Raw genomic sequence first — 12,263 nt, forward strand, 5'->3', positions numbered from 1 at the left:
ACTTAATGTTACTCTTGTGTTCTCCAATTCTCTGTTCTATCTTCCAACAGTATTTAAGGTTGCACGTGTAGATCACATGGAAAGTGTTGCAGATTGTGTGGAATCATAAGGTCCACTTGAGTGAACTGTAGGGATTTTTTCTTTGACTTGCTCAATTTACACATAGAGCATGACCCCCAGGGATAGTGGCCCGTTATTGGTTCCAGGTTCAAAGCGGCTGTAATCGATTCCTTTCTGGTTTTTTTTCCGGTGAGGGTGTTGTGTGTACTAATATATCTCTGATGTTGTTATTCCTTTTGTTGGCAAATCTGGGTTTTGGCCAATTTAAGGATCCGAACGTGAGGATACACCAATTTTTGTTCACAATTTTCTTCACTGCATTGGATGCTGTGTTATAGGTAGTCAGACAGGTGATGATGTCTGTAGTTTCAGATTTTGGTGTGGTCTCTAAGAGGATGTCCCTGTGCTGATTCCTCGCCCTCTTCTGGCATTTATGTATCACTCTGTTCGGGTAATCTCTCGCTTGTAGTTTATAACTCAGATCCGTGGCTTGTATTTAGTAATCTTCTTTGCTGCAGTTTCTCCTGATGCGTAAAAACTGGCTACTTAGGAGATTTTCCCGCAGCGGGCATGGATGAAAACTTCTGTATGAAACTAAGCTGTTTTTTTAAGTGGGTTTGTAGTATGTCTTCTTCTTGATGGTATCATTTTCTATGTAAATCGATATGTCGAGGAAATCCAGTTTTTGGCTGTCTGCTGTGTATGTAAATTTTTGAAATTCATCCCTGGTGTTGATCCATCTTTGAAAATCCGGTAGACTGTCAGGTGTATAATTCCAGATCATTATCATATCGCTGATGTAACGTTTCCAGAAGAGTATTTTGACTCTCCATGGGTTGATGTAATTAAGGATGTAGTTGTTCTCAAAGTTGCTCACAAACAGCCCTGCTACACTTGAAGAGAATGTGCTGCCCATTGAACTTCCATGGGACTGTAGGAACAGGGTACCACTGTATTATAAAAAGGTCCCAGTTAAAGCTAGACAGCAACGTTCTAAAACAAAGTGCCTGGGTGTTTTGTGTTTCCACTGTTGTGTGTACAAGATATCTTCAATCGTCTGGAGAATCTTTTCTTGTGGTAGTCAAGTGTAAAAGACTCTCCACGCCCAGTCCAACTAGGCACATTGATCCTTCCTAGAATATTAAGTCTTTTAGTTGTGTTAGAAAGTCTTAAGTATCTTTACGTTATGTTGTGGTTGCTTGCACTAAAAGGCTTAGATAGTGGTATGAATTCAGACAGTTCACAGTGTAGCTTGAACTGATCTAGCGGGGATGTGAGCACAAAGCCCAGGCCTTTATTTAAGATTTTCTCTTGATCTTCTGTCAGTTTCCAATCTGAGGTTTAATATCAGTGAGTTGCCGTGCTGGGTCCTGGCCTCTCTTTGGACATGCTGCGGGTTAGGGCTTGTTGTTCTTGTTCTGTCCAGGACACCCCATTTCTTCTCCCGCTACGATTTCTAGGACCTCTCCCTAAAAATGGCACCCTTTGTGATTGTTGTGGTCCCATTAGTGCTCCCATGTATGGGTTCATCCACCCATGTAAATTTGGTGGAAATGGTTAATCCAGAGGTTATATAAGGTCTTCAAATTGAGATGTTTGCCATAGGTTGTGCCATCGGCGTTGATTGCGTCTATTTTGTCCTCTGCTCTGTCATTGGTTGGGTAGTTTGTCACCATTCCAGTCGGAGTTCTCTGTAGAATTCCAGCAGGAAGAGTTGTTATCGCTGTGCTGTTTGGAAGGTACATAGTCATCTTTTCTTGAGATAATCTTTTCAAATCTTTTCCCAATTTTTGTATTTTGTTTTGTATGATATATTCTCTAGTCTCATTCATCTACTTGTTGATTTCTTCCAGTCTCTTTTTGTAGACTGAGATGTGTACCATTGTCTTATATTTGGCTTCACTTACTTGTATTTTTACAGTCAGGGCTTCCGATAGTCTTGTTGCTGTTTTTATGATCAAGACTAGGTAGTCTCTAGTGAACCTTACTGATTCTAGGCCACATTTTTTGTTTAGGCTATGCACTTTGTTCTATGCCAGTTCTGAGGAAGACCCACTGAGACTTATATTTGGGGTATATATGTGGGGTTCCTCAGGGTTCCTCTCTATCCCCTCACCTGTTTAATCTGTACCTCCTTCCTTTAATTAATTCTTTAAAAGATAGGAATGTGACAACATAAAACTATGCGGATGATCTACAGCTTACATTCACCATAGACAATTCCCCTAATTCAATCATTAATTTTCAGGAAACTATGTTATACATCCGCCATTGGATGGATCACAATCACTTGAAGCTTTATCCTGGTAAGACCGAGGTGCTACTGATAGGAGGAAACCATGTCTTCTGGGGCCCTCACTATTGGCCAGCAGAGCTTGGGCCTCCCCCTAAGTCCTCTACCTCTATGAAAAGTCTTGGGGTGACCATAGACAGAGACTTATTTCTGAAGACCCAAATAGGGACAGTGATCTCAACCTGCTTCTTTCAACTGCGAAAGATCCATAAGATCCGTCACCTGCTTACCCATGCAGCACTGATACAGGTGGTGATAGGGTTGGTATTGTCCCATCTGGACTATGCCAACTCAATCTACTTAGGGTTACCATCCTGCCTGACCAAGCGACTTTAGCTGGTGCAGAACCAGGCAGCAAGACTGATCCACCAGCAACCCAGGTGGCAATCTGCCAGACCTCTCAAAAAAAAACTACACTGGCTCCCACTGCCTCAACGCTCTGCTTTTAAGACAGGCTGCTTAATCTTTAAATCTCTAAACTGCCACAGTCCCATATTCATTAACAATCTGCTATCTAGGTATATCCCCACCCGGGATCTTCGCTCCAAACATCTCCACCTACTAGTCACTCCTAAATTCAACCGGAAACGACATGGAGGTTGTCGTTTTGCATATCTGGCCCTACAGCTGTGGAATTAATTTCCCTTGGAGATACGGTCATGCACAGAACTATTGCGGTTTAGGAAACTTCTAAAAACATGGTTATTCAAACAAGCACACAATTAATACTTGCCTCAGCCGCGACCAGTTCAGAATAGCGCCATGAAACCTTGGTGTACGTGCGCTTTATAAATTTGTTATAACATAACCTAACATAACATATTTACTTACGCATACATTCTGGGTCAAAATGCCAGCGATTTTTTATTAGTCCATGTCCATAGTCTCATCACTCTCACATTAAGGAGAAGAGAACTTAAGGGTTGTAGTAGAACTTTGCGTACATATAGAATGGACCCGCATATTTAATGTATTGTCTATTTGTTGTTTAAATCTGTATACGTTTACTTATCTGTATGTAGTGCACAAATGTACTTTATGTCACATGGCTCACTAAAGTCATGTTTTCTATGTTGTATGTTTCTTTTGATGTATTTGACTGTCATATAATAGAATTATTTGCATTATTATATAAAGATAAAAGCAAATAAAATATTATTTTCGTTGTGTGGTAATTCAGACTCATTCCTATATTACTTACTGTGTAGTAATGGATATTTAGAGATGATAATGTTGTGTTTTTGATCATATATATTTGTTTGTTAACTAAACAATTGCTTTACCCAATACAACACATTGTAGTTTAAAAAAGACCAGCATCAGTGATCCAGCTATTGTTTCAGCTGGGGCACTTAGGTCAGGGGTGCATGTCCATCATCACACGAGGGACATTTCCATCCCAACAGGGCCCTATTCATAAAGGTAATCTGGGTGTAAACATAAGTTCACAACTGAATGTACCTTTTTATGCCTGCAAGGAATCCACAAATTGATTCCCGGCAGGCATAAATGCATTCTGTACTGGAGAGTTTTCCGCCACAACTGCTAAGAAATTTGCAGTGATAAATCACTGTCTTTGTTGGAAACTGGGAGTTCCAAGATGTGGTTTTCTATGGAAGTTTGTATGTTGAATTCCGGACTTATTTCTTGTCCTTTACCACCCTGGGAATGGTCAAACATTTACTTTAAGTTTATTTTACAAGAATGGTTATGAATTTTGACTTGTTTCTTCTTATTGTGTTCTTCTCTTCTCTAGTGCTATCTTGCAATTCAAGTACTTGCATTCATGGCTATTGCACTTTAAATGACACATGCAAATGTGACTATGGATTCAAAGGACCATCTTGTAATGAAGGTGAGAAGAATTGTGTGAGTGGGACAGATTCATAGTAAATGCAATGAAAAGATGTTGGTCAAGGCTCTGAACAAACAACTGATCTGTGTTGGTTTGTATCACTGATATGGTGCTTGTGCAAAAGATGTCTCATGCTACAAGCACCTTTATCAACAGTGGGCCATATTATTAAGAACGGGGATTACAAAACCGCTGTTTCAGCTGCAGGAAACTGCTGCTAAAGCAGCATTAAGGGGCTTGATAATATGCCCTAGAAAATTCCAATATAAGCCCCTTTTCTGCTGTGAAGGACATCAAACCTAGGCTTCTATTCGAATTCTCTAGGGCATATTATCAAGCTCCTTATTGCCACTTTAACTGCTGTTTCCTGCTTCTAAAACAGCGATAATCTTATTGCCATTCTTGATGATATGGCCCAGTAGATCCCTTACCATATTCAATGCAGGTATGTGTCTCACTGATTCATTCAGAAAGTGTAATTTCATGTTACAAATTAAAACTCTATTTCCTGTGCTTTTATGAACATACTCAGCAGATTATCATGTTTATCCTGTTTTCCCTTGCATTCTCCCCTTTCAACCCCCAGATGGGTCTCCAACATCTCAATCATCTCTTTTTCCAGTTTACCACCATGACAAATCGCATTCCTCTTTTTTTCTTCAGTTTCTTTCCTTTCTCTGTCACACTAGCCATATTTCTGGATTTGGGGCTAATGCACGGGAGAGACTGGATCCATGTGAGCACTTCCACTGAAATGCGGTATTGCACACGTGGCTGCACTTTGCTTTGCTTTTGTACTAATAATTGACCTTGAAGGTGACTGTTCCCTCATTTCTATGGTCCTATCCTGCATGCAACTGAGGAAATGTAATTTGCTTTGACGCGTGATCCCAACACAGAAGCATTGGCAAACAAAATATGCACCCGATTAGTAGTGTCACCTCCAGGTCTATGGAAGGGAGAAAGAATACAGGGTGTCAGTCATAGTTTGAAGCATCCTCCATGTGGAGACGCTGCTGGTGAATTTGGCAAAGGCCACTAGTGTGACTAGCGAGTGCTGGCGGTCTTTTACACGCACACTTTCATGCAAGCCTTATTCAATAACAAACAGCCTGACATCACCACACAGCGGCCTTCATTCCATCAGGTTGCAGCACATTTCCCACAGCGTGCCTCTACAACCGTATGCAGTGTCTGGGTTAAGAGTTCAATAGGATTCCTACTGAGTGCATAGTTCCCTTATGCAGTTGCCCTGAGGCAACCACGAGTTGGAATGAATGAGTACATGCCTCATAGCTACTGTCCATACACCCCCCCAAATTAGCATCTGTCAATTCTGGTGGGGGGTGGGCAATCACCCCATCCCCATGAGTTGCACTGTAATCAACATGGTTTTAGGTGTTTGAGGTTGCCGTTCATCAGATTTTCCTGCTAGTGCGTCCATAATATATCCCAATGAATCACACAGGGGCCCCGTAACTTCAACTGTAGAAAAGGTGTGTTATGTGTCTATCTCTGCCGTGACCAAGTAGGTGAGATTACGTAGCAAGTAACTCAGTAGCTCGGCAGTGGGGGATATCCTCTTCTTCACCTATCTGCCTCTTGGTCAAATTGTATGCCAGGTCTATGAATGTATAGACCGATTTGTTCTTTTTGCTGCGTAGCAATACCTTCAATAAGCACATTATGAGATCCACCATATGCGCTCTATCCTTTATTTCTATTGTTGTTGATACTGATTATGTCACAAAGCAGTCAGTTTCCGGGCACAGACATGGAGGGCATTCAGGTGTTATCACTAGGAACATATGATTGATCCACAGAGAAGTTAGGTAAGTGCGGTGGAAGTAGTGAATTTGGGTATTTTTAAGGCGGGGATTCAAAGACTCCTTTTAAACATATCCCAAGGAATAGATGATTGTCTACCGGTCAAAACCTGGCCAATGTAGAGGGCCCATATATTCTAAGGTCAGGGTAGTTGAGCATGTGAGATCTGTAAAAGTGTACTTTATACTAGAGTGACTGTCCTTCTGTTATCTCAATGATTAACTAGCAGGTGTAAAGCATCAGATGGTTGTGGTTTCCCACAATCCTGTCCCCACACCTCTCTGATCATTTTACAAAAAGATCCAAGTTAGATTTTAAAAACCGTCTTCCACCAAAATCGCGTTCCAAACCAGGTTTAGGAACCTGGTTTGGAACGCGATTTTGGTGGAAGACCAGGGTTAGGAACCTCATTTGGAAAGTGATTTTGGTGGAAGACGGTTTTTAAAATCTAAGTTTGGAACTTATCATGGCTCCACAGTGAAAACGAGGACAACTGCAACCTCTGCTAGATTGCTACTAGAATTGGATATTATTGATTTGGCGGACGCCCTTCAAAGGGAGCATACTATACGCTATTATTGGAAGATAAAGTATCGCACAAATTGGAGAATTGCCTTGAGAAAGCCCATACGGGGCAAAACGCGCGTCGGCTGTCAAGAACTTTGTCTTAAAAAGAAATAAAGTTTGGATTTTGGATATACTACGTGACACCTTTGAACAAAGAAATCGGGTTTATACATGCTTACAGCAAATGACTGAAAGAGACTTTTTGTGATGTGCAATTGATGTGTTTGTATCACCTCTCTGATAATATTTACCTAAGCATTGTACATCAGGAAGTGCCCCCCATCAATGCCAAATTGATCCCCAACCTTTTGTAGAAACAGTAACGTGTTATGCATGTGCATGTTGCCTATGGAGGTCAGTCCTCTCTACGTCCACAGTCCAATGTTGAGGGCATCAGTAATCCTGTGAAAGGCAGGGAGTATGATGGAGAGTGTTTTGTGGGGTATGATTACTTAATCCAACAGTGCTTTGCAACCATTGTCAGCTCACCGATGAAGGCATTGCCGCTCCTTTGTCCAGCTACCTTTCTAGAATTGGACATTCCCCCAGTTCCCGCAATATATGGGCAGCCACCTCACGGGCCACTGCTACTGTGCATGATACAGCTCATAATGTGGAGCACCCAACTGCCCATCCAGGAGAATATATAATTTATGCAGACACTGCTTTTCTACCCGAGCCCAATATGAGGTCAGATAAGACGCTATTCAAATCATGGAAGAATCCCCTACGCAGTGCCACTGGGCTAAGGCGTGGTGCATGTCCGTCACCACTGAGCCCAAGTTACCAACTCAGAGATCTTTGTTGGTGTAATGCTCATTTACTGCCAAATTAATTAGGGGTTGTATAGCTATTCAGGGCCTATAATTAACAGTTCCTCTCGGTCAGCCTACACTTGTCGAAGTAGAAACAAATATAATTTCACCCAATTTAGTTTTAGCCCAGAAATTGTGCCAAACATATTTGGCTAAAGCTTGAGAGGCATCCATGTAGGATTGTACATTAGTCGGTTAACAAGCTGTGGAGATAGGCCAATTACAGCTACTATTTTTCTAGACAACAGAATAACAACAAGATTTACAATAATTTTTATGTAAAGCACACATAGGGGTTTGCGAATAACTATCATAAAACTAGAAGGCATCATTATCTATAGGTACAGCCAGACCTAACATCCACTCAATTACGTCTCAAGAGACCCTCTAACACAAGTCCCTGCTCGACCTCAGAATCAACAAAATCTCCTTCGCAAGCACCAGACCGTCCTGAATGCCACAGCCAGACTGATCCTGGACATCCCCTGTGACAACCACATCACCCAACACCCCGCGATCTCCACCGGCTCCCCATAAAAAGAAGTATAACATTCAGGCTCCACACCCAAGCATACGAGGCCCTCCACAACTTCGGACCAGCATACCTAAACAACCGCCTCTCCTTCCAAGCACTCAAGAGAAACCTTTGATGAGTCAACCTCTCTCTGGCCACCATCCCACAAATCTACAAGACAAGAACAGGTGGAAAGTCCTTCTCCTACCTCGCAGCCATGACCTGGAACGACCTCCCCCTCCACTTCCGGCAAAGACCTACACTGCCACAGTTCGGGAAGGACCTCAAGACCTGGCTCTTCAGATGTACCCATGGAGCTGCCCCCCCCACTCCCCACACCCCTTTAGTGCCTTGAGACCCTTATGGGTGAGTAGTTGCACTTGACAAACCCTTGATTGATTTAATTGATTGAATGACCCCAAGGACCTTGCTGGGCAGAGTAAGATTGGGAGGGGGTGAGCTTCAGATATTCCAGCAATTATGCATGCATATAATTAAATTACATTTTACAACAAGCAGGAAGTACAAGATATACTAAAGGGGCAGTGGAAAGGGAGACAGATGTGTATCAGTACGGGTGCTATGTGAGAGAAAACACAATATTTGTAAAATAACATTTTTGAAGTCTTACAAAACAGAGAGGGAGGCAGTGTATGCATGTTTTTGTCTGTGTATGTAAACATTCCTGGCAAATTCCCACAGACGCCTCACCACACCCAACTGAAAGAACGTTTACCCAACTATTCACCTGGAAAAATATTTATTAAGGGAGTGTAACATACAAAACGTCTCCGCCCCATATGATACGTGCCTTGCTTGACCTTCAAAAGCAGAACAATATATTTATTTTCCTGGGCATCGAACTAGTAGACCATAGTGATGGATTCCGATTTTTGTTAGAATCATTGTTTTGGAAGGAGAGAAAAATGTATAGACTAAAGTCCAGCAACTTCTCTGGGTGAGGCAGGCAACTCAATCTGTGTGATTCACACCAATGAAATTCCATTGGAATACAGTGACTTTAAAGGTGTGTTTGATGAAAAAGAAGCAATGAAGTTACTACCTCATCGCATCTATGACTGAAAGATAGATCTGGAACCTGTATCCAGCTTGCCCTGTAGTCTAGTTTATGCTTTGACCATAAAAGAAAACCAACACCTAAAAGAATACCTCAAGAAGTATTTGGACAATGGATTCATCAGACCATCTCAACCCCCAGTTTCATCGCCACTATTGTTTGTTCGGAAGAAGGAAGGAGATCTAAGAATAAGCATCGACTACCGAAAAATTAACAAGGTTACAAGGAAAAATTGCTATTACTTACCACTCATTTCCGTATTTCTGGATCAAGTAAAATGAGCACAGATATATACAAAATTAGATCTAAGGGGCACCTTCCACCTCATCAGAATGTGAGAAGATGATGAGAGGAAGACAGCATTTAGAACCATTTTGAACCAGGTTTGGTCTCTTCGAATATACTGTGATGCCGTACGGATTGTGTAATGCACCTGCCACCTGCCAGTATTTTATTAATCGGTACAAAAGGGGGTGGTAATGGACGGAGCATCTGAACCAATCAAACACTCACACCCAGTCCAAAGATCTGCCAAGCCATGCCTTCCCTGGACCGTCCATCACCACCCCCTTTTGTACCGCTTTTGGCCGCCATACGTGTGGCAGGGTATGCTCAGACGTGAGTCCCTTGCTCACTTTGCCACTGGATTCAAGCAAGCCGGGCTGTAGACGGCTGGAATGCCAGAAACCGGTCCTCGGAAACTTGTTTCCGGTCCAGGGAAGACATGGCTTGGCAGTTCGGGCTGGTCTGTTCCCATGAGGCACAGGGTCAGACTGATTTGCATATAGCCATGTCTGAACTGGGGTGGCAGAGTGGGCTAAAGAACGGTGATGGATTAAACCCAGATCTTTTGACTGGGTGTGAGTGTTTGATTGATTCAGATGCTCGGTCCATCACCACTCCCTTTTGTACCGCTTTTGGCCGCCATACGTGTGGCAGGGTATGCTCAGACGTGAGTCCCTTGCTCACTTTGCCACTGGATTCAAGCAAGCCGGGCTGGAGACGGCTGGAATGCCAGAAACCGGTCCTCGGAAGCTTGTTTCCGGTCCAGGGAAGACATGGCTTGGTAGTTCGGGTTGGACTGTTCACATGAGGCACAGGGTCAGACTGATTTGCATATAGCCATGTCTGAACTGGGGTGGCAGAGTGGGCTAAAGAACGCTGATGGATTAAACCTAGATCTTTTGACTGGGTGTGAGTGTTTGATTGATTCAGATGCTCCATCCATCACCACCCCCTTTTGTACCACTTTTGGCTGCCATACGTGTGGCAGGGTATGCTCAGACGTGAGTCCCTTGCTCACTTTGCCACTGGATTCAAGCAAGCCGGGCTGAATGTGGCTGGAATGCCAGAAACCGGTCCTCGGAAGCTTGTTTCCGGTCCAGGGAAGATATGGCTTGGCAGTTCGGGCTGGACTGTTCCCATGAGGCACAGGGTCAGACTGATTTGCATATAGCCATGTCTGAACTGGGGTGGCAGAGTGGGCTAAAGAATGGTGATGGATTAAACCCAGATCTTTTGACTGGGTGTGAGTGTTTGATTGATTCAGATGCTCTGTCCATCACCACCCCCTTTTGTACCGCTTTTGGCCGCCATACGTGTGGCAGGGTATGCTCAGACGTGAGTCCCTTGCTCACTTTGCCACTGGATTCAAGCACGCCGGGCTGAAGACGGTTGGAATGCCAGAAACCGGTCCTCGGAAGCTTGTTTCCGGTCCAGGGAAGACATGGCTTGGCAGTTCGGGCTGGACTGTTCCCATGAGGCACAGGGTCAGACTGATTTGCATATAGCCATGTCTGAACTGGGGTGGCAGAGTGGGCTAAAGAACGGTGATGGATTAAACCCAGATCTTTTGACTGGGTGTGAGTGTTTGATTGATTCAGATGCTCCGTCCATCACCACCCCCTTTTGTACCGCTTTTGGCCGCCATACGTGTGGCAGGGTATGCTCAGACGTGAGTCCCTTGCTCACTTTGCCACTGGATTCAAGCAAGCCGGGCTGAAGACGGCTGGAATGCCAGAAACCGGTCCTCGGAAGCTTGTTTCCGGTCCAGGGAAGACATGGCTTGGCAGTTCGGGCTGGACTGTTCCCATGAGGCACAGGGTCAGACTGATTTGCATATAGCCATGTCTTAACTGGGGTGGCAGAGTGGGCTAAAGAACGGTGATGGATTAAACCCAGATCTTTTGACTGGGTGTGAGTGTTTGATTGATTCAGATGCTCCATCCATCACCACCCCCTTTTGTACCAGTATTTTATCAACGACATCCTGAGCGAGTTTATTGACCAGTGTGCAATCGTTTATATAGACGATATCTTTATTTACTCCTGAACTGAATAAGAACATCGGGAGCAAGTTCCATGGAGGGAAGCCTGGCTCAAGTGGAATTCCAAGATGGCCGCATTGTCATTCTTGAGAGTGTGCAGTCTAGTGGTTCAGCTGAAGAGTTTGTTTAGAACCCTATGAATTGCGTGAGCCTGCTAAGCTCTGTGCACTTCAATAAAATATTTTGCCTAACCCGCACCTCATTCACGCAGTTCCCTTTCCTGTTAGTCAAGTAGACTGCGTCTGTTGGGCGGTTTACTGTATGTCATTCCGATTGTACCTTGGTTCATTTCCCATCGGGCTCCGGACCTTTGGAGTAGCATTTTCTTGTGAGTCTGCGCATTAGAGCTTGCTCTTCGAACATGCCCCCAAACAGTATTCAGTCAGGAAAAAATGAGAATTACTCTTTCCTTGCTTTCTCGTAATTCTTCCAGTCAAGTAACTCGTACACTTGTTTCCAAACATCGCGTTGAGGTTTCCTTCGCGTATGTTTAAAATTGTGGCACGTTACTTTCCCTATTCCTCAAGGAATCTCAATATTATTCTAAAGCCCTCCACTCAGGTGCGCAACCTTGGTTTCAATATGGACGATTCCCTTTCCATCCGGCAGCAGGCCACCAAGATTTCTGCCACCTACTTCACCATTCTGAAATGGTTGAGGAAGATCGTGTGGATGCTTCCATCTCATGCCCAGCATACCGAAGTCCAAGCCTTGGTGACTTCTAGACTGGACTACAGGAATATTCTCTATTTAGGTATCAACAAAGAGACAACATGTAAATTGCAGTGAGTACAAAACTCTGCCGCTAGACTGCTTTCCCGAGCACCCAAAATTGCCTCAACGTCCAGGCTGCTGGTCGATCTCCACTGGCTGTTAGTGGAGAAACAGGTCAAGTTCAAGGCCCTTACTTACTTACATGTTCTGCAT

At 43.7% G+C, this 12,263-nt stretch overlaps 1 protein-coding gene across 3 annotated transcripts in view; it reads left to right on the forward strand.

Moving 5' to 3' along the window:
• The window catches only part of LOC147740932 (uncharacterized), a 366,615-nt gene that overhangs the window by 239,673 nt on the left and 114,679 nt on the right, over positions 1-12,263 (forward strand). For all 3 annotated transcript variants that reach the window (XM_086936088.1, XM_086936083.1, XM_086936085.1), the window contains exon 8: positions 4,110-4,208. In XM_086936088.1, the coding sequence (XP_086792214.1) occupies positions 4,110-4,208 (99 nt within the window). The remainder of the gene's footprint in view (positions 1-4,109; positions 4,209-12,263) is intronic.

Source organism: Lissotriton vulgaris, chromosome 1_1, assembly GCF_964263255.1.
Source record: "Lissotriton vulgaris chromosome 1_1, aLisVul1.2, whole genome shotgun sequence".
NCBI classification, from domain to species: Eukaryota; Metazoa; Chordata; class Amphibia; order Caudata; family Salamandridae; genus Lissotriton; species Lissotriton vulgaris.